The sequence below is a fragment of the Gallus gallus genome, chromosome 2 (genome assembly GCF_016699485.2).
Source record: "Gallus gallus isolate bGalGal1 chromosome 2, bGalGal1.mat.broiler.GRCg7b, whole genome shotgun sequence".
NCBI classification, from domain to species: Eukaryota; Metazoa; Chordata; class Aves; order Galliformes; family Phasianidae; genus Gallus; species Gallus gallus.
The window spans coordinates 125910931-125938308 of record NC_052533.1 but is presented as its reverse complement, the minus strand read 5'-3'; the positions used below and the strand labels follow the sequence as shown (position 1 = coordinate 125938308).

Below are 27378 nucleotides of genomic sequence, written 5' to 3'. Positions count from 1 at the left end.
AAAAATGCAAATGTCAGAGAGAAAATGCAAAAGGAAATAGGTTCAAAAAATGTTTTGAAGCCCGATGCAACACAAAACTGGATTCCGAGTTTTCTATAAACTGAAGAAAAGAGAGGGCTGAGTTCAGCTCAGCGCCCTTCGGGTGATGGCAGTCTTCAAGTAAATCTAGAATGGTGGCTCCAGAGAAGGCCCCTCAAAGGTGGCCACAGATGACCAGCATGAAAAGGACAGATTATGCTGTAAGAGAATTCTCCCACCCAAAGAGTAATTCAGGCTAAAAAAAAAAAAAAAAAAGCCTATTGGCTAAGGACAATAGAGAAAAAAACAAAAATTATGGGAAAGGAAAGTGAGGAGAGGCTGGATTTGCAAAGACTGGATTGAAGCTGCATCATACCTGGTCATGTTCTCCACCTCCTTCTTCATTATAATTGAAGACATTTTCTCTAACATCCTCCCAGCTTTCACGCTCTTCAGGAATGTGGTAAATTCCTCCTTTCCGAAACCCTGAACTTCCCCACTGACTCCACACTGTATAAGAAACTAAGAGAGCTAGAAGAAATGAATACACATATTTGTTATATGACATATGACAAAATATGATGTATGAAAAACAAGTAGTTACATGATTCCTGGAATCATCGTAGAATCACAGAATCATAGGATGGCTTGGGTTGGAAGGGACCTCAAGGATCATCAAGCTCCAACCCCTTGCAGCACGCAGGGGTGCCAACCTCCACATTTAATCCACTTTTAATTTGACAATCAAATTCCCAGTTAAAAACTGTGTAATCATTAATATATAAACAATTTATATTCAGGAAGGTAAAGAGGAATCTATGCATATTACATCATAAACTTCATTAAAAGAGTATTTTACTTACCTAAAGGAATCCATTTAAATAGAAGGCATTTTGGCCAATCTCTGGCCTTTCACCAATCCTGAGTAAATAAGATATCCAAAGTAAGTAAAACACTGTTTTAATGAAGGCTACAAGCGTAATATAATCATTGGGGACATTACTATTCTGAGATATGTAGGCACTTTTTTTTATGTGAGGAACAACTAGTTTTACAGTGTACTAACATTTCAGCCAAGGTGTGCCTAAAAGCATACACATTGTGAACATTTCTTTCTGCCCTGCACTCCTAATGAGACTTGCCTGCTAAGATCACAAACCCTCTGGAAAAAAGCTCTCTACCTTCCTAATATGTGAACAGCACATGCTAGCTGTAAATCCTCCTTAATATGAATGTGAGGGCTCTGGGCAGGTGGGAGTTTCAGATGGATATGGCTGCACACAGATTTGCACACAGGTAAAAATCCTTATTTACAAAGGATTGAAAATAAGTGATTCTGGAAGAGAGAAGTCCTAAATTTACTTCAAGTGGCTTCAAGCAAATAAACTGTAAATATATGTCCCTTAGCATCCTTAAATGGGCTCCTAACTGATGATTTCCAGAAAAGGAGAAATACTGATCACAACATCCGAGGCTAAAGCACTTGATTCAATGAAGTAAGATACAAGATTTAAAAATAGAAAGAAAAAAGAAAAGAAAAAAGTACTTGCTTTCCTACCTAGAAAGACAAGGAGACACATGCTGATTGCCAGAATAGAGCCAGAGCTGAGTCCAACAGGTCTTCCAGCCTTCACCTGGCTAATTTCACACCATCTTCCCTTGTAGCCTTCAGGGCACTGGCAGATAGTCTTGTGTTGGGATTGAGCTACACAGGTACCCCCATTCCTACAGGTCCAGTGTCCACAAGGTGATGAGCTACAGTGTCTGAGCCCTGTAAGATTATCAGTCACTTCCACTTTCCCAGCTGGACACCTGTCCAACAAAAGCACAAGGTATCTTTAAGTTAGGTGAAGCACCTGCTTTTGAATGTCAGCTTTTGAATGCACTAACCCTTTTTCTACAGAGGTGTTCAAAAACTCTTAGCAAGAAGTAGATAGTGCTGAGAGCAATGGGAAAAAGGCGGCTAGTACTTAGAATAAGCTTTACAATGTTCATCTGGATCTTTGGGAAAGAGATGGTCATTGGTCTGCTCTGGACAACCATGGTGTCTTTCAGATCTTGAAACTGCAGAGAAAATGATTTCTTCTGATTTGTAGTCAGAGGGACCATGCAGGAATACTGTGAGGAACACAGACCTGTTTTCTGTAGAAGAGCCTCAATACTGATCTTTTGCACCAGGACTGAAGAACAGAGTGTCTCGAGGCATGCTTCAGACCATTTCACAGCCTCCTTCAGCAACAACTTGCTAGGCCTCAGATATGCCAAATTTTGACTATTGAAAGAATTCAGGTGGCACTTTTTCCCACTCCTGCATGCATGTTTCTATTATTTCGGAACATAAACACCTGTATTTTGATTTAGCTGTCTGTTCTCTAAGGAACTAACTGCGTAGGATACCAGGCTGGTGGACTTCGATTCTGACCCAATTTAAAACTCAGTTTTTTGACAGCTTCATACATGACTAGCTCCAACTTCTTTTCAGAATATATATATGATGTATTCTCTCTCTATATTGTACATATGTGTACACACAACATATATATTCTGCATTAAAAAATGTATATTTTCCACACACACTAGCAGAGAACAATCCAGCTTTCATCAAAGGGCATTTCATATCCCTGGTGTGTGATCTCTTATTATGAGGAAAAAAATGGTGGAATAAGTAGGTTTGATACCAGATTTGCAGGAAAAGGCAAGTTTGGCTCATGACAGGAGATGAGATGGAGAGCAGGATTTGACTTTGGGATACTCCCCTCTGGCCACAAGCAGCAGGGAGTTCTGCTGTTGAAAGCATTTTTTCTGACCAAAAGTGGGGAAAAAAAGAGCTTCCCAATCACCCCTGCATGGAAAAAAAGAAAAAAATAAGCTTAATATACCGGCATTCATATTTTCTCCAGAGATCAACACAAAGGAAAGGGCTGTAGCAGGGATGGCTGCTGCAGGCACTAGAATGGCATCCCATCGTGACGCCCTGCCGCCTCAGAACAAAGCCAAACTCCGTGCTCCTGCCCTCCACAAGTAGAGGCTGGCCGTTGAGCTGGACATCACGCAAACAACCTGCAGCAAAGCAGAGGCGTGCAGAGAAGTACACTGAGTTATCAAGTTCCCCACCTTAAGCCCTGCCCCCAACATATATGCTGAATTGTAGAAAAATGTAATGTTTATAAAGATCCTTACACCACTTCATTGCTTTGTTTTAGAAGGGCTACAGGAAATGTGCCTATATGCCCTGGTCCATCTGCAGATTGACAATAGTTCCTCCAGGACAGCTTGGTTGTACCATTGCAATGATTTAGCTGAACCGTGCTACGGACCAGAGCAGCTCCACCACATGAATCTAGATTAAAAATACTATTTTAGAAGTGTGGCTGAATGAGAAGCAGCATAATGGAAAAGCTGTCTTCTACAAGGCATGGTCTCAAAGTCCCAGCACCTCCACCCCAGGAAATGGAGACAGCACTGTGGGTTGCCTCCCAAATCTTTCTTTTCCTATCAGTACATGTTGCATTCCCTACTTGTGACCTCTGCCAAGGGAAATGAAAATGTAAAGTTCCTTTTTTTTAATATTTACAGGAACTGTCACATCATTGTTAGGACCAAATACGATGGCAAACAGAAACGTGAACCTTAGCTCTGACTTCTCTCTAGTATAGGAGGAGGGATTTAATGAGCATAGCGGTCTACACGGGAATTCTTACTTGGGCTTTAGACGCTCCAATACACTCAAAGATGCCACCTTTAGGCTGTAATTCCCTCCTTTTGACAGCTCATCACATCACTTACCTTGGAAATCGCTCTCTGAATGACTAGGAAGGCGGTTTCCTAGCACAACACTCGCCCAGTCCATTTCAAACCACCTATCTGTGCCCAAGACAGACGTCACTTCTTGATCCCCACCACCACTGTTGACACGCAGAGTAAACTCGTTGTTGTAGCGTTCCATGGTCAGCAGGACCCACTGGCCATTATTTATACGTAATGTCTTCATTCTCAGAGAGTGACTTTTACCCCCCAAGCTGAAGTTAACACAAAAGTAGCCCTCATCCACCTAAAAGACAATAAAGACCTTTAATAACAGATATCCACTTCTGAGTGCTATTGTACTGTCCTGTCTCAAAAAAATCGAGCTGAGTTTTTAAAATTGAAATGGCATTCTTGTTTTGAAGGGTGTGAAAAAGTGCTTCATTCCCAGATAAAAATTACCCCAAGAAAACTGCAGGTTCAGGAGTTATCAGCTTTTTACTTTGCAGAGGATGTTCCTATATTGTTTCATCAGTAAGCATCACTGTTTTGAATGTGCTTCATTTCTGAGGACAACACAAATGAGAGTGGTTGCCCTCATGTGGACAATTCTTGCTGTTTATTACATTAAAAAACAGATGCTCTTAATCAGAAACTGCATCATTTCCTCCGGTTGAGGAGGACCGAGGTAGAAGGGCTTCAAACCACCCACCTCCAGCCGGATGAAGCTGCTCCCATCTGCAGAGGCCAAGCTGAGCAGTGTGCTGCGTGAGATGCGGGTGCGCACCATCAGCTGGATCCGAGTGCTGAGAGTGCTGAGGGTATTCCTTGGCTCGTAATGGATCCAGCTGTCCCTTCCAAAAGCCCATTCTGGAAGAACTACTCACAACATGCACCAAAGCAAAGAGAAAATCTCAGAAATTGCTGCTCCTTCAGAGCTTCAGTGCTCGAGAATTAACCAGTTCCGAACATCAGAATTTCAGTTCTTAAGAAACTTTCACAAAGTAATGAAGCATTCTGGAAAGCACTCCCCCACTCCAAACAATTAAACTCACATATGCACGTATCTCCCTTACTTAACAGAATTAAGAAGAAAAGAACAAACCAAGAATAAAAACGTTTAGGCAGGAGAAGAACAAGCAGACATTCTGCCTATCATAGACTACGCGTTCTGCCCAGTCACTCCTACACTGAGCTCAATAACCCTTTTTTTTTGTCTAGCTCAGCACTTGTATTTGCAGCCCAGCATGTTAGAAGAAACCAGAACCAAATGGAGTATTCCTAACACATCAGGGTATGACCTGTGCATTTTAAACAACTAGTTTCTGAGCAGTTGGTTTCTCCCACAGTGGTAAGAAGTAGAAACCAATACAGCTATATCAAATAGGCAGTTGGGTTTCTGAATCAGCATCCCAATATAAGGCAAAACAGAATGAGAATTAAATCTAGGCAGATGTTTATAAACCAGTATCATATATCTGCAAAACATTAATACAAATTACTGAACTATATTGACCATTTACGTGGTCATTATAAACTCTAAACAATAAGGGCTCCAGGCCTAGAACGTGCTGCCAAGTGTGACTCCAGTCCTCACCGCATCAGGCAAGCTTCCACTGAGTCATTTAATGTCACCTTTTAAGTCTTGTGTGGGAGGTGGAGAAAGGAAGAAAGGGTCTGTCTGCTTGCAGGGTATTATTATTCTGTATGCAGGATGGAAAAGTAAGACCATTAAATTGAAAGGGTACGTGCAATACACCAGTCATGCATATTAATCTCAACACATTGATTCAGTGCTACCTATCATATACTCCTTTCCAACTAATCAGTGCTTCTCATTCAGGTTAAGGTGCAGAGGGGGCTAGTTCCCCTCCAACACCACACAAAGCCCCAGATGTTATGGGGCACTGGTATTGATAGAGACTGTTACAACTAACTTCACTGTTCCTATCTTGTACCTATAGCCAGAAGGCAGGCACATGGCAGATAGTCTCAATAAGCACCTCATGTCTGGTTTGTGCTTCCAAGCAATGGCTGATGAAGGTATTAAGATGAGGAAGTCAGTGTCAATTCAAGCATCTGCGCCCTGAACATGGCTGAGGGCTATTAGAAGCACTTCACACATTAAAGACTTCATTTTTTAGATTTTTGAATGTTGCTAAAACTTTGTACTTTCTTACAATGCATCAAAGGTTTTCATTATCGCCTCTTGCATGCTTTTGTTCTCTGATGCACATTTCATGCTGATTTTGCACAGGATAACACATTTGTTGGAGCTGTCCTCGCTTTATGTCCCTACACGAACCCATTGCTGTGGTCTAATGGCATTACACAACCTTCAATTCATTCCAGTGGCAGAAGAAAATGCAATTATCCCCCTTTTATGGATAAAAAATTGGGCCGGAGGACTTGAGGTTTGTGTCCCCAGGTTTCACAGAGAGAACATTCCAAGCTGGCACCTAATCACTCTTAAGACCACTGCAAGATGACAAACAGTACCACATTTATTAAAATAAACTTTTGATCAGTATGGTCAGAGGAAGAATGCACAGTGCAATTTTTTTTCATCTTTAACCACTGAGAAATAAGGTGCCATGTGATGAAAAAGGCAAAACAATGCATTTGACCATTTGCCTACTCCACAAAGTAAAGCAGAAGACCCTCATCCGTGTCATTACCTTCATTCAACAAGATTTAGAAGGATCTTTACTTCACTGCAGATCTAAAACATTCCCAGAATACAGCATGGTCTTATTAAGATCCTAAGTTCAAAGCAAAGGCAAATTCAGAGCAGCGTGTTTGATGCTGTTTCCACCAATCCCTGCCGAGAATTTCCCCCTAGAACTTGCAGTACCTTTGTCACATGCTGGTCCAGCATATCCTGGGGCACAGTCACAGTGAAAGAAGCCCCAGTCACCAACACACCTGCCATGGACACCACAGGAGACCATCCCAGCACTCTGACACATTTCATCTGTGAGGATGCATCCTGGAGAGCTGTTCAGAGACTCTGCAGGGTGCTCTAAGTCATAAACCTAGGAAAGGACAAAGAGAAGCATCACACCAAATGTCTACGGTTGACAGCGGTAGACCCAAGATTGGCCTTAGCAGCTCTACCTTAGTGTCAACAACGACATTGCGTATGCAGCCAACAAACCCTCTGAAGCGCTTCTGTGAGTCACGGTAAGGCAAAATCTTCTTAACTCCACCCAGCTGTAGGGGCTGGTGACCACTGAAGATCCTGCTCATGCTGAGGGGAAAACAGGGAAAGAAAGAATTAGTAGAAAGAAAGAACCCAATTTGTCTGTGCTTTGTTTTTCTTTTCTTTTTTTTTTTTCCCCTCCCTTCCTTTTCCTTACTCCTTTAAGTAATCATGTTTCCAGTTCAGGGATTATTATTACTATTAGTTTTTACCTCCAAGTTCCCATAGTCTCTTCAGAGGCTTCACAGGCAGACAGATCCACTTGAGAGATCTTCTTATCAACACTGCCACTGTGTCTAACTGAGCCATTTGTGCAGTGGTCAAGAACCAGCTTCACTTTCTGAAGAAAATAAGTATTTTAAACAATTGCATCTGGAGGCATGCATACGTTTTAATTTCACTTTTTTTTTTTTCATTAATCAGATAAATTCTGTACCCTTATACAAAAGCATCCATATCTTCTTTGCGTGCACCTCTAAACTCAGCTGGTGGGGCAGGGTTTTTGACTGAGAAATCAAGGATACTTCAGTCCATCAATCCATCCTGCCCTCTGGATTATCACAGCTCTAAGCTCTAAGCAATAGATAGGATCATTAAAAATAAATTGGACTTTTCAAGATCTTGTTCTGGTTGACTGCCTCCTGACTAAGGGGATTGCTGAGCTTACACACATCACTGCAACATGGCATTGCAGTGATGGAAGGATTGATGAAAGACCTCTACAGAAGCAAGAAAGGGTTCTTAAGGGATAACTAGAGACATAAATTAGTGCTTCATCAGGATCGTCCATATTTACACTTGCCTTTCCATCACTTTTAATTTTTATATTGTGCCAGCGGCGATCTGCGACGTTAACTTTTTTGGACAGCTGGAGGAAAAGCTCACCAGAGCTGTGGCTCACAGTCAGTGCTGGGACACCACCAGACAGCTCTGCAGAGAAAAGATTGTTATGGATAAGCACCCAGGTTCCCATACACACCCAGCTGAGCTCAAAGTTACATTTGAGTTTGAGGAGTTCTTTAGCTGGTGGAGGGAATTCACTTTTAAAAAGTCCAACTTCCATAGGACTCAAACTGCTGGGCATGGTGGCAAATTCAGAGAGTCACAGAACATTCTGAGTTGGAACAGACCCACAGGGATCCCTAAGTCCAGCTCCCAGCTCCACACAGCACCACCCCAAAATCAAACTCAGTGTCTGAGCGCTGTCCAAACGCTCCCTGAACTCCGGCACTCGGGCCGTGCCCACTGCCCTGGGCAGCCCGTTCCGTGCCCACCGCCCTCTGGTGCACAACCTGTCCCTAACCCCCACCCACCCCTCCCCTGACACAGCTCCATGCCGTTCCCTCGGGCCCTGTCGCTGTCACACAGAGCAGAGCTCAGCGCTGCCCCTCCGCTCCCTGTGAGGAGCTGCAGACGCCACCAGGCCTCCCCTCAGCTCCTCTGCTCTGGACTGCACAAACACAGGGACCTCAGCTGCTCCTCATACATTTTGCCCTTTAGACCATTCATCATCTTCATGGCCACCCTTAGGACACTCTCTAATAATTTTATGTCCCGCATACTGTTCTGTACTGCATTCTCCTTATTGTCCAAATGTAACTTTCTGAATCTTAAACAAACAAACAGAATTATGAACTGCCAGTAATTCATGTTCACGTAAAGCACAGAAGAAATACTGATGAAGGTGCTAACCCAATGCAATGAAATCTTCCAGCTGTCCAGGCTGCCCTCGTGCTACTGGTCCCTGGTACAACAGAAGGCCATCTGCGACTTCAGTGATGAACTCTAAGGAGATGCGACTCTCAAAGCAAGGCTTAAGAGGAGGGAACCAGGCATAGCCATGGCCCTTAAAGCTGTGTTTTGTCTGCTGGCAGTCTGGTCCGTGGAAATTAGCAGAACACCTGCATCTATTAAAAACAAGAAAAAAATCCACTAAGTAGAACTCTCTAAGGGCTCATCCTATTGCAGAACTGAACCTAGGAGCTTCTGGTGCCTTGGCCACAGCAGGAGTTAAACAAGCACTAGCAAAGCTTTCTTTATAAAATGAGCCCCACTTACTTGTTTGTACAAATGCTATTAGCTTTAGTTCTATATCGTATTAAGTTTATGCAAGAATAATTCTGTGGATTTCTAATATACAAAGCACATGAAAAACTTTGATTTCTTCAGTCAAAGAAGGGGAAGGGAAGAAGAAATTCAGTCTGCAGTTACAAAAACTGTAAGGGAAACCAAAGGAGTGACAGAAATGGGAAAGATGTCAGGCAGGGAGAACAGATGGACTCTTATTTCTTGGTTTCTGCTTCCCGCAGTTGACTAGTACCTCATGAGAGCAGAATGACATGGCTGGGATGCAGCAAAAGCCCACTCATAAAACTACTGAAAATGCAGCAGAAACAAAGGAGCCTCAGAATTGAGCAGATAATATGTAGCAAGGGGCTACCAAAGATAACAGTATTTCTGGACAGCAAAATCTCCCTGCTTGATTACATCTGAGCAGCACTGTCAGTCTGAGATCTGCACTGTGACCAAGGCTTCTGCAGCTTCAGTCTGAGTCCTATCAAGGTTCTTCAGGAGATACTGACTAGTTGTTTCTGCCTTCCCATGCTGGGATTTTTCAGCTTTACACTGTTTTGTCAATGAGATGCCATTTTTGGAGGAAAAAAGGAGGCAAGGAACATGGAGAAGAGGTTATTAAGTAATGTAAGTGACATGACTGAAGTGCTCAATGACATTGAGGTAGACTGCACGAAACAAGAACTTCTTGCAGGGTGACATTAAAGGAACCATGACTGCTTGCAAAATTCCCAAGGGGTTCCTGGAGAGTACAACAAACCTAAGTACCTACTTGAAAACACAACTCTGTTTGCTGGACCTGTGTGAAGCACAACAGAACTCAGACCTGTCATAGTGAGGAGACATGCAATGACATCCATCCCCCAAAGCTGCCTGTCCTCCTTACAGACTGATGCAGAAGCACTCTGCTTGCACCCCAGACAAAGCTCTAACCAACCTGTAGCCCAAATCAGTATCCACACACGTGCCGCCATTCAGACATGGGTTTGTCTGGTAAGAGGAACAGGAGAGATGAGGACTCTCCCGAGCCGCACAGCTACACAGGGCACTGCTCAGGACTGTCACAGACACCAGTGAAATGCTTCCAGCTGTGGTTATCGTTGGCACATGACTGTGCTCATACTTGCTGATGCATCCGCTGCTATGAGTGCAGTTTGCGGTCACACATTCATCAATGCCAATCTGGGTGATATTTATATCCAAGATGTTTTCCAGCTGTGGAGAACAATTAGTTATATTCATCTAGCTTTTCCACAAGAGGAAGCTGACAAATGACAGCCATGAAAAGCCCAAGTCTTATTTATTCTCAAAACTGATTGCTGTGTCATTTCCTTCCAACATCTACCTCAGTCTATGCAACCAAAGGCAGCTCAGCCTGGTATGTATTAAGGAGAAAGCCTTGACGGAAGTCAGTTACAGTGTGAGTAAGCATTTAGAAGACAAAAGTCTTGCCACAGTCTTCATAAGTTAAGCGAGTGAGTTTTATTCACTTTTAGTTCTGATGGATTATTTACATAGAATCTGAGATGTACTTTCAATTTGGACTTGTGACTTAATACTGGGAAGGGTGAACTAGCCTTGGCAAACCTTTTCTGGCAACAGTGAGTTATTACTGCAGCACCAATTGCACATTTCCAGCAGAGAGTCATTTAGATCTTAGCAAAACTACTTTGTTTTGCACAAACTTCATTGCATTTTTAATGCATATGTCCAACTTTGTTTCTCCACTGGATAATGGTTATTTTATTGCTTTGCCTTCTTATCTCAGGAAGCTGGAATTGCTGAGTGAGCACAGGTTTGTGAGCTTCAGCTACAGAACATTTCTGTATAAGAGAAAATAAACTGAAACATTAATGCACCATGTAGAAAGTTAGCAGCCAAACAACATCCTTTTTACGGGTTTTACAGTCTTTTCATCAGGAAAAACATGTTCACATTCCCATCACTGTGACTCGATATGAATTTATAGGCTGGCTTTTAAAACTTTCCTATTTGAGACTTTTAATATAAATGCTAAGGGACAATTTGACTTCGTTGATTAAAATTATCCACTTTTCTCACACATGACTCCCTCAGTCCTTCTAAATAGGCACGTTCACTAGGCAGTGGATATTATCTGAACAGATACAGTGAGAAGGTGCTGTGGTTTCTTACGTTTTATACGCACTTACCCACGCTCTGGAGGCTGCTACATTGCCATTAAGTTTTTCTGCTTTATAATAGGGTGGACCATAAACTGCAAACCAAACATCAACCCCTCGTGTTTGACTTGACTTTAGTACACTGAAAATGTGAACATTTTCAAGTTGGACTGATATGATTTCTGAGAGCAGCTTCTTCAACTGGTTGTATTTACTCTCTTTTTCAGGGAATTGGGATATGAACTCCTCTGGGGTGGTATCTGTAACAGAATTTAAACAAATACCTCATAACTGCTGTAGCAATAGAGGAAGAGACCAGTGCAGAGCAAATATTAAGGCTGCAGAACATGAATTCAACTGCAAATTCATGACTGTTTTCACTTTTAGGCTCTGAAATTTTTCATGCTGGCTTCTGCTCAGCATTTGCATTCTGAAGCTTTTGGAATCTTGTTTCTTTCTTTTATTCTTTTAAATCAGAAACACAGTTAAGAATATTTTAGTTTTTCACAAAGACTGAAACAATTTGCTGCATTTCAGGCAGGCAGTTGTTCAAACAAGGACTTTTTTTCCTGAAACATAAATTGGTGTTTTGTTGAAATGTTGGTGTAGAAATCTTGTATCTTTGTTTTCTGCATCAGACAAGCATTTCTGGCTGATTTTTCTCCAGACTTTTTCCTTACATACAGTAAGGACCTGTTAGAAGACCATGCAAATGCTGATGCATTTTCAAACCTTCATCTAGCAAGCTACTAACTCCTATCATGCTAAAGAGCATTCAAATTCTACGTAACATGGCAGTAACATTGAAGAGGTAGATTTCAGCATTACGATCCTAATCTATTTTGTCACCTTGCTTACCTTTGATTTGTAAAGAACCAGCATTATGGAGGGCATCATCTTTGATTTCCTTCACTATAACCTTTACAGTTGAGACAACATCTGGCCAAACACCGTCGATGACTCTAACCTTTATGTTGTATGTTCCCGGTGGGGTTCCTTCTTTAATAGTTAGCAAACCTGAGTTATCATTAAGGATAAAGTACCTGCAATAAGAGTTAAGCCGAGGAACAAGCTATGAGAAGTTCAGAAGCTAAGAAGTAATTATTATCACTGATGGTTCCTCTGATGCACTTTATTTTGGGAAAGCTACTAAAGATGGCAGATGTGTTTCCTCATGAAGGAACAGGGCAGAATCTCCTACTGACCCTCCAGGAGTACATTGAGAAGGTTTCTTCCTGCTTCTATGCCATAGAAAACTGAGTATGAAGATTGAGGCTACTGTAGCCATACCTTTGGAAACAGTGTGAATTGCCAGTTAAGGTACATTCATTCTGAGGGACACAACCCACCCCAATGGCACATGTACATCCCAACTCTGCTCACAACTTTGGTGTGAACACATCCAACACGTATAAGCTCTTATAAACAGTGGTGACCCTGCAACACTAAGCTCCAGGAGTCTGGAGAAGAGAGGCTGGAAGGCAGTGGGTAGTTTTTCAGTAGTGGCTCAGTGACATTCGTTACGGATATGAGTAAGAACGGGGATTTTGGAACTGTGTCCTAGTGGACAGGGCACCCCAGCAGGCAACAGGAAATGGATCACTTTGGCACACAGCATTATTTACTGTCATCTCACATTCAGATGGGGTTCTGGAGAGCAATCTTACCAACATCATCCTTTTGCACACTTGTTTTCAAATAAAGACAGTTGAAACACATTCAATGTCTTAGTGCGTGGGTAAGTTTTCCATACATTTCACCCAACTTCCACTTTTCTGTCTAAATACCTTGATGTTTTTCCTTCAAATTGGTAAATTTTACGATCCCAATCATCCTCATCAGGGGCAAGGACTTGACCCAGGACGGTCGTGGGCAGGATACCTAAAACAACATAGAACATAACTGGCATAGTCAGAACAATCACATCTACACAAGCAGATTGGCCACTCAAGGATTATTGGTTTGCCTTAAACCTTAAACCCCTACAGAAATAGTTATGCTGATTCCTTGAAGATGTGCACCAGCATGTAAATACCATGTGCTGTAATGCTAACTGGGTGTTTGCTACATGGCTGTATGGATTCAATTCAATCAGGGGCTGCATGAAAAAAAAATCAGGAAGGAAAAAAAAAAACAGCCATCTGTGAAGAAAGATGTAAGAGAGATCCAGAAACAATTCTTTTCACCATTTTGGCTGTAGTCCCCAACCAGTTTGAAGAGTGGTTTAGACAGGGATTGGGGTTTGGCAGAATAAACAACCAAAATACTGATTGAAATAGAAAGGGCAAAAAACTAACAAACAAAAACCCTAACAATAGCAATTTGAAAGAAATTGCAGCAAGATAGAGAGGATGTCCAAAATACAGTAACCAGGCTTATTTGGTGTAGGTGGTAGGACTTCGGGGTGAGAAGGGAAGTGGTATGTATTGTACTGTTTATAAATCCCCTAAAACTCACAAATAAATGGTTTGGGGTTTGCTTTTGCTTAAAATCAATAGCCATTTCTGAAGGAAAGATCCACAAATGTTTGAATTCATATATCTACTAAGTAAAGAACCAAGGGTACATAAAGAGCAAAGAATGCGGGATTTCACCTTGTGAAAGGAAATAGCACAAACACTGATATCTGAGGGGCTGCAAGCAGCAACAATAGAACAACAATAGAAAATTGTACCTCTCCTGAAGCTGTGACAACATTCATTTGATATTTTGCAGGAGACAGTATGTGGGATGCCCTGGTCTTTCATTGCTATATTATACAAATGTAACACACAACACAACAGTAGCCATCTGAGTCTGTTTCAGCTGAACATTTAAAATAGCCAAAGATCTTTAGGCTTGCTTCTCCCTCCCAGAAATCAGCAGTACAGATGAGTTTTACCTTTAAAGAGGCAGCTAACAGAAAATTGAGGCTTAATGAAAAGATCTGGTGCTTGGCCTGGAAGCAGAGACTCTCAGTTTTTGACAGAAAAAAAAAGCCAGGCTTGGTTTCAACTTTATAAAAAGCTGAATTGAGAGTGGGTATAGAACAGACAGAACATTTCAATACAGAGGGTCTAATAGAGCATCTATACAGAAGTAGTTTCTAGTGCACCCACAATGTGCGCTCTATTTTATGTGCTACTGCACCATATGACATACAGCAGAGAAGAGGAAGGAAGGATTGACCTGAGCCTACATGGATGCAAGCAACCTAATATCTTTTTACTGGTGTGGTTTAATTTGCTGATGGGCATATTATGTAGGAAACTGGATCACAGGAGAACTGCTATCTAATTGCCAAAGCAGAGTGGGAAAGGTCGTCTCTCTCACACTGCTGCTGCCAACACCTGCAGAAAATTGCCCCCTAACAGCAAGTGTCAGCTTTTCTTTTTCCTCTTAAATGTTAACTGTGCTGTAAAACTGCATCTAGAAACATGCAGCCATTACTCAAGTTTGATAGAAACATACATAGAACAGCAGCCAGCTATCCTCTTAAATCAAGGTTGTCTCAGTGTCTTTCACAAAGCAAGAGGCCCAGAGACCTGTGCACTGCCCACCCACCATTCTTTATGTGGGCTTGAGCAAACCTCAGTGGCACCTCGGCTAAGATCTTAACTTATGTGGAACACACCAAAGTCCTCTTAAGAATCTCACAGCTGCTCCTTCAACACTGTAATACTTGGATGCAAGCATCAGAGAAAGGCTTACCATCATAGCTGTAGATGAGACATTCCATGTAGCCAGCAGAATGCGGGTGGTCATTTTGGTCCCCAATATTCACAGTTAACGTGTTGGTGGAGCTCATGGGTGGAATCCCACTGTCTGTGATCAGAATGGGCAGGTGGAAGACCTTGTGCACTTCCCTGTCAAAGGTATGCAGCGCAGTAAGCAAGGCACTGCCATTATGGAAATCCTGCAAGTGGAAGTTACCAAGACTATCGAAATTGCTGAGTAAATGAAAGGAGAAAGGCGCTCCATTAGCAGCAGTGTCACGATCCTTTGCATACAGCAAAGTAGAGGTCTCATTCATTTGGACAGACTGCGGAGAAGCTGTGTTCTCCCAGACCACTGGGTTATAATGAGCCTCAAACTCTGGCCCATTGTCATTTACATCCTGCAGAGTCACTAGAACTGTGGCACTGCAAGCCAGAGGGGGCTGCCCCATATCGGTGGCAATGACAATGAGCTGGTATTGTGTCACTGTCTCGTGATCCAGCACTCCTGCAACTATCACCCAGCCATCACTAGCCACAGAGAACTGGCCACCTGGATCAGACTTGTTTAGCAGGTGGAAAGAGAACCTGCCATTCAGGCCAGAATCCAAGTCAACAGCAGAAACTTGAACAACTTTGGTGCCTACAGGCACATCTTCTGCCAGAGATGCCACTTCATAGAACTGGGGGTAGAAGACAGGAGCATGGTCGTTGGCATCCTCCACATAGATCACACAATGAGCAATGCTGAAGAAATCCATGTCCTCAGCTTTCAGAGTCAAATTAAACACCCTCTCATGAGGCTTCTCAAAATCAATCTGCTTTCTTAGACGGATAAACCCACAGTTGTTGCCTTTATCTGTCTCTATGGAGAACTTGCGGTCATTGTCACCGTCAAGGATGCTGAATGTCACCATGGCATTTTCTCCCTCATCTCTGTCCATAGCAGACACCACTGCAACCTCAGTGTTAATACTCGCATTCTCAGAGACAAATGCTGTGTAGATCCTTTGCAGGAAGACGGGAGCATGATCGTTTACATCAGTCACCAGAATAGTGGCAGTGCCTGTCCCAGTGAGTCCTCCTCCATCTCTGGCCTCAACCACTAATAGGTACTTGTCTACCTTCTCCCGATCCAGGGACCCAAGCACGGTACAGATGGTGCCACTAACTGGGTTAATTGAAAACAAGTTCAGGTTTATTTCATTTTGGACATTCTGAATGATTCGGTATGTTAGCACAGCATTTGTGCTGGCCTTTGGGTCATCAAGGTCCACTGCTGTCATCTCCATGACAGCCGTGTCTGCTGGGGAATCCTCAGGGACATAACCCATGAAACAATCATCTGACACACAGAGAAAAAGGGGTGCATTGTCATTCGTGTCCCTCACTTCTATGACCACATCTGCAAAGCCAGTCAGTCCCTCTCCACTCTCATCTGTTGCAAGAACAAGAAAGCGCCACGTTGATCGTTTCTCACGGTCCAATCTTCTGTTTGCACTGATCTCACCTGTGTTCTCATTGATGCTGAACTCACTCCCAGCTCCCTGTCCATGCAGGGAGTAGCTAAGAGCATTTTGATCTGCTTCTTGGTCGGGGTCTGTTGCAGAAACCTAGAACAAAACACAGCAGGGAAACATTTATGCAAAAGAAACCAGTAAAACACTCTTATTGATAGCAATTGGGATTGTGCAGGCTAAAAAAATAGCATGAATTTTAATAACAAACATCTCTTGGCTTGAGTCATCCAGGTCAAGTACTTTCAATAACATCAATGCACAGCCTGGAGAAACAAAAAGATCATGTTTAGACTGACTAATATATTCTACTTCCCATTTTATTTTGGAAAGAGGAAATGACTGCGGAAAGAAGAAAGTGGGAATAATAATAGATCTGTTGAACATATGTTTCTTATGAAACTATTCAGAGCTGTAATACAAACATAAATAGGGACTTTCTCTCAGAGTGAACAGAAGGCTGTGAAGACAGGGTAGCCACACATCCAAGCTGATTACCAGCATAGAGAACTCCCAGCTCCTGATCTGCACCCAGGGATAGTTTGGAAGACTGCTGGTTGGGCCAGAAAGGCAGTCCCCTTGCCAGAGTATGCTCTAACAACAAAACAGTGAAAGTGACCAAGTCCCGCAGTCAAAGAACATTCCATGTAAACGTTTATTTTGTAGCATGTGTAGCCAAAGGGTCTGTGAACTTAAATGTATGAGGTATGTGAGTCTCTGTGAACTTAAATGCATGAGCTCAAATAAAGATTCCTTTGCTTTGTAAGGAAAGCCAACTTATTGTTCAACATTTGTGATGGCCAAGGGAGAAAGTTCACACAAATTCAACCAGGCTCTCTTTATTCTCTTATTTACAGAAAGTTGCTAGCTAAATCCCAGTTACCAGGGCTTGCTCACTTGAAACTGTCTCCTTGTATTTCTGTGAATGGATGGGATTGAGCCATCCTGAGCTCAATCCTGGAAAAAAAAAGTCAGGTTTCGTCCAGCTTCATGCAAACTCTTTTACCTTTAGAACAAATACAGGCAGATCTGTGAGCTCCTCCAGGATGCTGCCGTGGTATTCATTCTGAGTGAAGACTGGTGCTTCGTCATTCTTATTGACAACATTGATGATGATAAGGGTGTGATTTTCCCATTTTCCATCAGATGCTACAAGTCGAAGCTCATAACGTTGTTCTTCTTCATAATCCAGAGACTGAACGATGAAGACAGTACCAGCCTCAGGTTCCACATCAAAAACTCCTTTTGTGTTTCCTGATGTGATCTGATACCTGAGTTTGGCATTTGCACCTACAAGAGAAAGCAAATGACCATGGCCTGCCTGTACGCTCCCTTTTCAGTTCAGTTCTACATGGCGGACACGTACCTGAGACACACCTTATTCACTCAAATCAGAAAAGGCTGTTACAGAGTATGTAGGGGGCACAATCACAAAGAGAATGATCCACATATGTAACCTGAAGGGTATGTGTGTGGGAGATGTGGGGTCAGATCTGTATTTTTAGCCACAAATATGATTTGCAGTCACAGACATGTCCCTGTTTATTGATAACAGAAGAACTGTGTGCCACTAATTTATTGTTCACTCATTTAAAATAAAAAAGGTAAAACACAATTGAAATATTAGAAGCTGTTTTTGCTTGGGGTTTCCTTAGCCTTCTACTTCAAATGCCAACATTCCTTAACTTTTTTGGTTTCTTTCTTTACCACTGGATGGTGCTAAAATACAATGGCATTGCTCTATTTTGAGAAAGAATTCATCTGAGAACATCTGACCTGTAAATTTGACCACTAGAGAAACAACCTTGTGGACAACACTAAGGAATACTAAGAGGACTTAAAGAGAAAGGCGTGCAGGGCAAAACTACTCACCCTCATCTCGATCATCTGCCGTTGCTGTCACAACAGGACTTCCAACATCCCTGTCTTCATCTACGCTGACCTCATACACAGGCTGAGGAAATGCTGGGGCGTTGTCATTCACGTCACTAACAAAAATCCTTACATAGGCTGTGTCTAAGGAGATGCAAGATGAACAAGCGCACTAGAAAGGCAGAGGTGAAACACCCCATTCCAGACAGCTCACACAGCTCCCTAGTCTAGTAAAGCGAAGGAACCCAATTTCTGGTATCTTTACCCAATATGGAATTTGTTACTAGTTTTACCTGTGTTGGGCTGCCCATGGACACCAGGTCTGGCAGATTCTGAAGAATCCTGAGATTGAACTTCAATCAAATAAGAGGCTCTTTTCTCTCTGTCAAAAGATGCATGGGTGGAAATAATTCCTGTCTCAGGTTCAATGGTGAAGAACTGGTAGTCCTCACTAGCATCCTTCAATATAAAGTAGCGAACCTAAAAGGAAAATAGTCAAGGCGGGTTGCACTTTCCACTTCCATGTGCATGTCCAGATGCCATGACCTCCCCCTCCCCCAGTAGCTTTCTGGGTCTCTCTGTAAGACGGCAGTGCTCTAAGGGAAAAAGCTCTCATCCGGGCAGAATTTGAGAAGACTTTATTTCAAAATTTAAAAAAATAACAAACAAAAAAACCAATACAATTCTCAGAACAACTGCACCAATCATGTCAAAGCCCATCGAGCACAGTGTCTCACCTCCAACAGTGGCTGGTAGGAGTCAATTAAAAAAGATCATAAGTAACAGAAAGTATGGAACGACACTTTCCCTGGTGCCTCCCAGGCTTCAGGCAAGCCACAGAGCTTCTGGTATCAAATAAGCAGAGCTAATTCATAGTTTGGGTTCACTCCCAGAAGATTTGTAGGATTTTTAGAGAAGGCTCAGGAAAATTCACAGAAAATGTGTGTTTCCATCATAACACTGTTTTTTTTTTTGGTTGTTTTTTTTTTTTCCCAAGGGTTGGGTCACTGCAACAATGATAGTTAAATGAAAAGCTATTTAAACTGAAGAGCCAAGAGCTTGGAACCATGTCATGGGAGCAGCCCTGAGAATCACGCAGCAGTGCTTTGCCATGGTTGTTAGTTCAGGATGATCTGATATGACAAAGGATCTCAAGATCCTGAACAGCATCTTCTCCGCCTGCACCCCACATTATATGCATCAGACCTGACATATGCTAGACAAAGGTGCTGTAAAAAGCACTTATGGTTCATTACCCTGTCATCTGCTGTCTGTGCACTCTCACTAAATTACAATATCAAAATTTGCCTACTGGGAGGAGAAAAAACTGGATGCAAGGTTCAAACCTGTCCATGAAGACCTGAATCCAAGTCTGTCGCTAAAACCTGAACCACCGATGTGCCAACATCAGCTCCTTCAGGTACAGACACCTCATAGTTGGAAGACACAAAGAATGGAACATTATCGTTGACATCTGCAAAAGATGATGGAGTGAGATAACATTTGAAGTCTTCTAGAACATCTTTATTTACTCTAATTTTTTCCCACAACTGAAATTTTGTTTGGAGAAAAACTGGACTTAGGTTTATGTGGCTTTGTAAGAGCAGAGCCTTACAGAGAGATTTTACTACATGGCATGTTAGGTCAAATCTTTGAAAACTGATCCTGTTGTAAGGACATTTTCATTTAAATTGTTTTTACCTCAGTGTTAAATAAAAAAAATATGAATGTAATGAAAAAGTTAAAAGTCTTATATCAAGCACAAAACTAACCTATTCGTATCTGCTTCTATAGCGAAGAATATTTCCAGTGATAATTTGGGGATCTTTATTAGATTTCTCCCTCTATCATCTTCTAGTTGTACTTACAACACATCTCAGGCTTTTTTATGACTGTACGACTTCCTTTGATAGCATGGAAATGTACAGATTGTTCTTAGGAAGTTTGTAATTTCATGTACTTCACCTTAACTCATGGTGTTATAGTAAAAATAAGGAGAACATTGTTCTGAATGAGCTGTTCAAACAACAGCAATGCTTACCTGTTACATTAACATAAACAATGGTAAAAGAAGCTAGGGGAATCATTGCCACATTCTGTGCCCGGACTGTTAGGCTGAAGAACTTGGTTGTCTCAAAGTCAAGTGGTTCGGCAACAAGAAGAGAAGCAGATCCGTCAGCTCTATTTGGCCTCAGGTAGAAACGAATTGGCATGTTTGTCTCTGGAACTTGACCCTCTTCCAGGTTATATGTAACCCTGGGATCTCCAAGAGGGGACGTGGCTTTGATAGTCTGAAGGAGAAAAGAGCCACCATGTGTGTTGATGAAGCACAGGGTTGGAAGTGTTCAGTGTTCAGACTGATGGGGAGAAAAGTGCATGCACAACTAGGACAACAGATGAGAGAAACAGTTAAAGTCCATTCTGAAGATCTGGATTTCATTTCACAACACTTAGGTTTGTCACAGGTCTTCAATCAAGAACAAATGTACCTGCTTGTACAGTTTAGCCTAGAGAAGAAAAGGCTGAGGAGACCTCATAGCAGCCTTCCAGTATCTAAAGGGAGCCTACAGGAAAGCTGGGGAAGGATTATTTGTCAGGGAAATGTAGTGCTAGAACAAGGAGTAATGGCTTTAAATTAAAAGAAGGTAGATTTAGATTAGATTTAATGAAAAAATTCTTTGCTATTAGGGTGTTAAGACACTGATGTAGCTTGCCTAGAGATGTTGTGGATGCCCCAGCCCTAGAAATGTTCAAGACCAGGTCGGGTGGGGCGTGGGACAGCCTGGAGTAATGGGAGGTGCCCCTGACCATTGCAGAGGGTTGGAATTAGATGGACTTTAAGGTCCAGTCCAACCCAAACCATTCTACGTTTCTATGTTTCTGACACAGATGCAGAGAGAGCACAACAAAGGAAGACAAAATGAAAAGAACAGGGAGGTAAGCAATTGCATTCATAACATACCACTATCCTGGTGTCACGGATGGTGTTTTCAGGGACTGTTACCCAGTATCTGCTCTGCTCCCAGCGGGGTGGCTGGCTGAGTGCATTGGTGATGGTTACGGTCAGCTCCACCGTGCTGCTCCTGTTGCCCCCATCCGTTGCTACAATATAGTGACTGATGCGTGTTGTCTATGAAATGAAGAAGATAAGGATATTTGCAAAGCATTTTGTGCAAATCAAGACCCTCTGTGATGGGTCTGGGGGTTGCTCCGTTCAAGCAGGCAGTCATTACCTGGGAGATCCGGTGGTTCACATACACCCAGCCCGTGCTGGGATTGATCTGGAAGTACTGAACTTGATGCGCTAACATGGAATATGTGATGGCAGCATTCACACCTTGGTCACTGTCATGAGCTGTGACACGAAGGAAACTCGTCCCTATGGGAGTATCTTCACTGAGGAAATCTTGGAGAAGAGAAAGGTATTGTCAGCAGGTTTGTTCTGAAAGCCTCTGTCAGGACGGTTCTGGGGACTGTCACTCTGGCAGCTCCCAGATGCTGCTGTCCCTCTGTGCCTGGCATCATGAGGGACTCTGTGTTTGGAATCAGTGCTGAATGTGAGCAGTAGCACCCGCAAGGGGAGGCAGGGGGGCGATGGCAGAGCAGGAAGCCTCGGCTCTTGCTCCCTGCTCCCAGCAAACCGTCTTCAGCAGAGGCAGCACCTTTGTGCCAATGGTTTGAGGCAGACCAGTCCTTCTCTGAACCTGCTTTTGTAACTGTCATCTGAAAACCTGCCAGCAAAAAGGTGCACAGTTGCACAGAGTAATTTTGTTTTGTCTTCCTGATTCCTATCAGGGATTCCAAAAAAGTTACGAGAAATAGTGAACAGTTCAGCACTTTTGAGGTGGGAAATTCAGTACTGCTCACTATTCATAAAGCAGTGAGCTCATATTTTCTGCTTTTTCTCCCTCAGTATCTACATTTTGTGGTAGCAGGGCAGTAAAGTTATAAACCACCACCACTCCATGAACACAAAGTTGGGCTTTAATTAGCTTCTCTTATCCCCCAGGATGTTTAGTTGGCCTAGGATTCATGTCCCCGGCGTGTCAGTACAGCCAGAACTACTCTCAGAAGAGATTTACTGGCATTAAAATAGATTAATGAAAATGGAATTTATTACAAAGAAACACTGTAAAATATCCTTTCTTCGTGTTTAGATTTATACTTCTATAGTCAAATCCCGTTAAATCACATTGGAAAAAGAGCATTCCGTTACTTGGAAGGGTCTTTTCCCTCTCATTTCACGTACTTCTCCTTGCTGCTGGCATAACAAGCAATTACTATGCCATCCATACTGCACAGAGTTAAGCATTCGTTTAACGCCTTCCTTCCATGCAGATTTATAAGATACATGGCTTAAATGAGGGATTTGACTAATATGCTAGTGCACAGAAATAAAGAACCAGCAACTTCCAAGAAGAACAGACACCTATGACTAATGGCATTTGATCTTGTCAGAGAGGAAGCTATTTTTAATTCTGTGACGTACAAACATTGATTACTTAGCTGTAGACACTGGAAAAGTGCTACGCATAAAGTGACCTCGTTGGCTGCAGTTTACCCATCCCAAAGGACTGCCTTTGCTACAGGACCTTTGCCAGTTCCCTGTGCTCATGCAAAAAGAAGAATTATGCCCATACCTCACAAGTGCCAGAGTCACCGTAACTACCAAGTGCAACCACTCAATGGCACAGCCTTCAGAAGCATTTATGGGCAGCTTCATTATGAAGGCAGAGAAGAAAGGCTTATTTTATCACGAACATTGCTTTTGCCTCAAGGACTTCTCTTCTCCATCCCAAAATGTTTCTCTGCAGTAAGATCACTCCTACCTGCCTTCTCAGTGCTTCTCTGGCCAGGTTTGCAGAAACCACTGGTGGAAGTGCAGAAATTGCTATCCCCAGTCAGTACCTTTTAACCAGTTTGTCATTTGAAGTTAGTACAAGACACTCTACAAGGTGCAAAAGAAATTTATTTCTGTCTTTGTGCATATTGCTAATGTAGAGACTGGCCAGGCTGGATGTGGTTCTGGGCAGCCTGGTCTGGTGGTTGGCGACCCTGCACATAGCAGGGGGATTGAAACTAGATGATCATTGTGGTCCTTTTCAACCCAGGCCTTTCTATGATTCTATAGACACATACTTAGATTATTTCTTAGCAGGTCACTTCTTCATGATAAAATCCTGCCATAAAGCATTCAACTTTCTGAATCCCACAAAAAATTCTGGCCTCTCTGATGCTAGAGACAACATACCTACGAGCCATCTTCATTTGAATAGGGCGGTGGTCACTGGTTTGCCCTGTGTGACGTTTCCATAGAACTAGCAAAAAGCCTCCAAAATTGAGCCATTTTCATATGTCATCAACCAATTATTTATTTTGCCATTCTTGGTGAGGCAATTACCTGTCCTAGTTTGTCATCTAGGGAGTATGCTCATCGTTTGTGGATGGCATGAAATGTACCCAAGTGTACCAATCAGTTAAAGAAGCAGCAAGTAAAGTCAGATCAAAGACTGATGAAAAGGGCATCATGTAGGGATGAAAAAGGGAATGGCACCAGGGCAAATCAGAAGAGCAAGCTCAGTAGCACAGTTACAGGAGGGATCAGGGCTCACAGCCAGCTGCAGACTACAAGCCAAGGATTTCAGGTTGTTTGACAAGAGATATATCTAATATCACTCCAACCCATTTGAACAGGGGCACTCTATCAAGAAGACAAAGATGATGACTGGTCTTCTAGCCAGGGCTGGTGAATTCTCAGCTACAATGCCATGTATTGTTTTAAGATACTGAACAAAGTCAGTGTGCAGAAAGCTGGGGCAAGGGAAAAACACAAAGTAAAGGGATCAGATTTGCATCGTTTGTAGGACTGAAGACAGTCAGCGTTTTTAAGAGTATTGCACTGAATCAGATGCTTATAACAGTGATCAGTTCTGCATACTTGCACTGGCAATGAGATAAGCAGTAACTGGCTCAGCTGGCAGCAAGGGAAGACCTAAAAACTTGCCATCAGTATTAGGAACTACTGAACAGGTTCGTGTTGCAGCACTGGGACAGGTGGTTAACCAATCACTCACACTGGTAGCGACTGTTCTCAAACTTGGGATCGTTGTCATTGACATCAGCGATCAGGACGGTGATCTGACAGATGCCGATCAGCGGCTCCGGCGCTTGGTCCGTCGCGGTGACGGACAGGGTGTGCTCCTTCTGTTCCTCACGGTCAAAGCTCCGCGTGGTGGTGATGACCCCTGAGGACACAGACACCTCCTGTCTGCGTGCCACAGCCTCAGGACTGAGCCTGCAGAGGGGGACCACCACTGCTCCCCTACAGGAGAGAGCTACAACTTCTCACAGCACAACTGTAAAGCTCAACCCACGCCAACCCTGTAAGGCACAGTCCCAGCAAGATCAACCACACGTTCTGTCTCTCCTCCTTTACTTGCTAGACACCAGCAGCAGTCAGCAGGTTTCTCTCCTGCTGCCCCCCTAAGGGGCTTCAGTCTGAGCTCCTGGCTATCTCATTGCCCAGTCTCCTCATCAAGACGTCCCATAGGGCTGCTCCAGCGATAGTCCGTGTAACTGAATATTTCAAAGCTAGCTCAAGATTGCTCTGGAATCTTAACTGATGTAACCAAGGTCATCTCGATAGTGGGAGCCGTGCTGAACAGATAACAACAAGGTAGAATCATGTTGCTCAGTCAGTAAGTGGAACAACTTTCTCCCAGTTCACAGCTTTCCCTCTCTGTTGACCAACCCTATCCCAGCCTCAGCTCTTTTTCTCTGGTTGTGAGCCTTCAAAGTGGCCTCAGGACTACCTCCAGACCCACATCCCTGCCATGCTCAAGATAAGGATTGTGTTTCTCTGTTGTCAGCTCCCCAAGTTTGGACACCAACACACAAATACCCCACCTGACTGATCTGACTACAGGAGCTCTTTCTTCCAAGTGGCATCAAGAATCTTAGCTACTGTCACCTTCTGGTATGAACATTTTGCCTCTATGCACACGACACTGTCCTTCCCATTTGTGCACGAGCTGAGAAATAATCTGCATTACAGAACTGTAAGCCCCACTGAAGGGAAGTACACACTCAAGCTGTTTGATTCTACTGTGCATTTTATAGCTGCACTTGATTCAATAGGAAGAGAACTGACTCAAAATAGCTTTTTATGTTTGTATTGAACTGGGGTTTGCTGCCCTACCTAATTTGTCTTTTTAACCACTATCATCTTAATTTAATCAATACGCATGGTTATCCACGTAGTCTATATTTTCAGTATTTATTCTATAAGCTGTTATAGTTAACCCAACAATCAGACCGAGGCATTCTCACTGCAATACAATGGCATTTTCATTTCAACTCAGCAACCCAAAAGCCACTGACCTGTGTCCGAATCAATGCTGAAGCCCAGGGAAGCTCCATCGCGGTGCATGAGCCCATACTTCACCTCTCCATTAACGCCGAGGTCTGCATCGTAGGCTTCTACTTGCAGCACGTACATGCCCGGAGGCTGGTTCTCCAGAACCCAGGTGCTGTCACTGTAGTAAGTGCACTAAAAACACACCCAAACATCCAGCTCTAAGTATTACACCAAGCCGTGTGAATTAGCTGCGCAGTGGCAGCACATCTGAGAAGAACTCAGAAGAAAACTGTTACTTATAGTCACAAAGAAATCAAGCTGGAAGGAAGAAAGAAGATGGAAAAAAAAAAGAGAATGAAGACTTTTCCATGTAAGTACAAAGACGTGTTCAATTATAGACTTACTCTGTTTTACACATTTCCTTCACCAGGAACTAAGAAGAATCTATAAGAGTTCTCTTCCCATCTATGAATGGGAAGAGAACACCTGCAGAAAGACATCTTACCTCTCTGAAGACAGGCTTGTTGTTATTAATGTCATTAACTCCTACAATAACCTCAGCAAAACTGCTGAGAGGAGTGGGTCCCCCGGAGACATTGTCATCTATTGCAGTGATATTCAGGATGTATTGAGGCCCTTTCAGATTGGGCGCAGGGCTTCTGCGGAGCTTAATGATACCTGCATTTGGAAGCATAAAGTGTTTTATTTTACCATGTAAACTAACATGCAAAATAAATAGAGCATCGCATTTCCCTGCCACTATATCTTGGTTGCAAAGCACAGGGCTCAGTCATCACTGAATCACATCAGCCATCACATCAGACAATGCAGTCCTTGGGCAAGCGCTCCAAATTTTGGCTGATATTCAAATCAACCACGCACAATCAAAGAGCTAATTCTAACTGATAGGAAGCTGCCCTCACAGTGAAGAATTTCTTCTTTATACCTCATCTGAATCTAAGCTCTTTTTGTTTCAAACCATTAGCCCTTGTTCTTGGGAAACGTCTCTCTCCATTTTTCTTATAAGCCCACTTCAAGTACTGGAGGGCCACTATAAGGCCAGCCTGGAGCCCTCTCTCCTCTTGGACTGAACATCCTCAGCCCTCTCAGGTTTTCCTCACAAGAAAGAAAATGTTCCATCCTTTTTGTGAGAGCCAGGGGAGAGAATGCTGGAGAAGAATGGACATAAAAGGAACAAGACAGAGGCCAGGTGTAGTTTTTCTGTGCGATCTTGTTGTTCCTGAACACTTTCTGCACTCTCAGGTGGGGTTGTCCCCATGATTAAGAACCACTGTTATAGCTTGAAAAGTTAGTGAAAATATCTTTTTATTTTTTTTCTCAAGGTTTTAAAACGTGCTTGCTTTGTGCATTCAATAGATGTACCTGCATAGAAGCCAACCAGTTATTTCTCTGTTACTGAACAGTGCCATGCTTTATTCAAAATGCAGATATTTAAGTGACTTAAGGACTGGTGCTGAGGTGAGATATTATTTATTATGTGACAGTAGAAATTAGGCTGTAGTGACTCGGCAGCCCTGGTCTGCATTCATTTTAAATAAAATCCATTCTCTTTTTAGGATCCATTTTCTCCCATGCTGAATTTGTGTTTGGAGTACGGAAATTAAAATAGAAAAGACTGCTTAGAATTAGTATATCTCCCAGATGTGCATATATGAGGTAATTGCTGTAGACTAATGCTGTAAAAGCAATGGATAGTAAAAGGATGTGGACTTAGAATTATAGGAAAATTAATGATGGA

The 27378-nt window shown here is 42.8% G+C and overlaps 1 protein-coding gene across 5 annotated transcripts in view; it reads right to left on the bottom strand.

Annotated features, from left to right (window-relative positions):
* The window catches only part of LOC414835 (cHz-cadherin), a 47697-nt gene that overhangs the window by 956 nt on the left and 19363 nt on the right, over nucleotides 1-27378 (bottom strand). For 2 of the 5 annotated variants that reach the window (NM_001001754.2, XM_025147081.2), the window contains 25 exons: nucleotides 26125-26297; nucleotides 25643-25811; nucleotides 24337-24507; nucleotides 21496-21668; nucleotides 21225-21392; nucleotides 20304-20553; nucleotides 19609-19736; nucleotides 18556-18742; nucleotides 18263-18406; nucleotides 17397-17680; nucleotides 14869-16486; nucleotides 12966-13059; nucleotides 12037-12221; nucleotides 11209-11438; nucleotides 9975-10252; nucleotides 8657-8871; nucleotides 7767-7894; nucleotides 7177-7304; nucleotides 6880-7012; nucleotides 6617-6797; nucleotides 4475-4641; nucleotides 3805-4069; nucleotides 2898-3078; nucleotides 1577-1830; nucleotides 395-549 (listed from right to left, as the gene is read on the bottom strand). In NM_001001754.2, the coding sequence (NP_001001754.2) occupies nucleotides 395-549; nucleotides 1577-1830; nucleotides 2898-3078; nucleotides 3805-4069; nucleotides 4475-4641; nucleotides 6617-6797; nucleotides 6880-7012; nucleotides 7177-7304; nucleotides 7767-7894; nucleotides 8657-8871; nucleotides 9975-10252; nucleotides 11209-11438; nucleotides 12037-12221; nucleotides 12966-13059; nucleotides 14869-16486; nucleotides 17397-17680; nucleotides 18263-18406; nucleotides 18556-18742; nucleotides 19609-19736; nucleotides 20304-20553; nucleotides 21225-21392; nucleotides 21496-21668; nucleotides 24337-24507; nucleotides 25643-25811; nucleotides 26125-26297 (6059 nt within the window). Of the gene's footprint in view, nucleotides 1-394; nucleotides 550-881; nucleotides 940-1576; nucleotides 1831-2897; nucleotides 3079-3198; nucleotides 3359-3804; nucleotides 4070-4474; nucleotides 6525-6616; nucleotides 6798-6879; nucleotides 7013-7176; nucleotides 7305-7766; nucleotides 7895-8656; nucleotides 8872-9974; nucleotides 10253-11208; nucleotides 11439-12036; nucleotides 12222-12965; nucleotides 13060-14868; nucleotides 16487-17396; nucleotides 17681-18262; nucleotides 18407-18555; nucleotides 18743-19608; nucleotides 19737-20303; nucleotides 20554-21224; nucleotides 21393-21495; nucleotides 21669-24336; nucleotides 24508-25642; nucleotides 25812-26124; nucleotides 26298-27378 lie in introns of those variants that run through there. The other 3 variants (XM_015282913.4, XM_015282914.4, XM_040677318.2) reach the window with 3 other exon arrangements.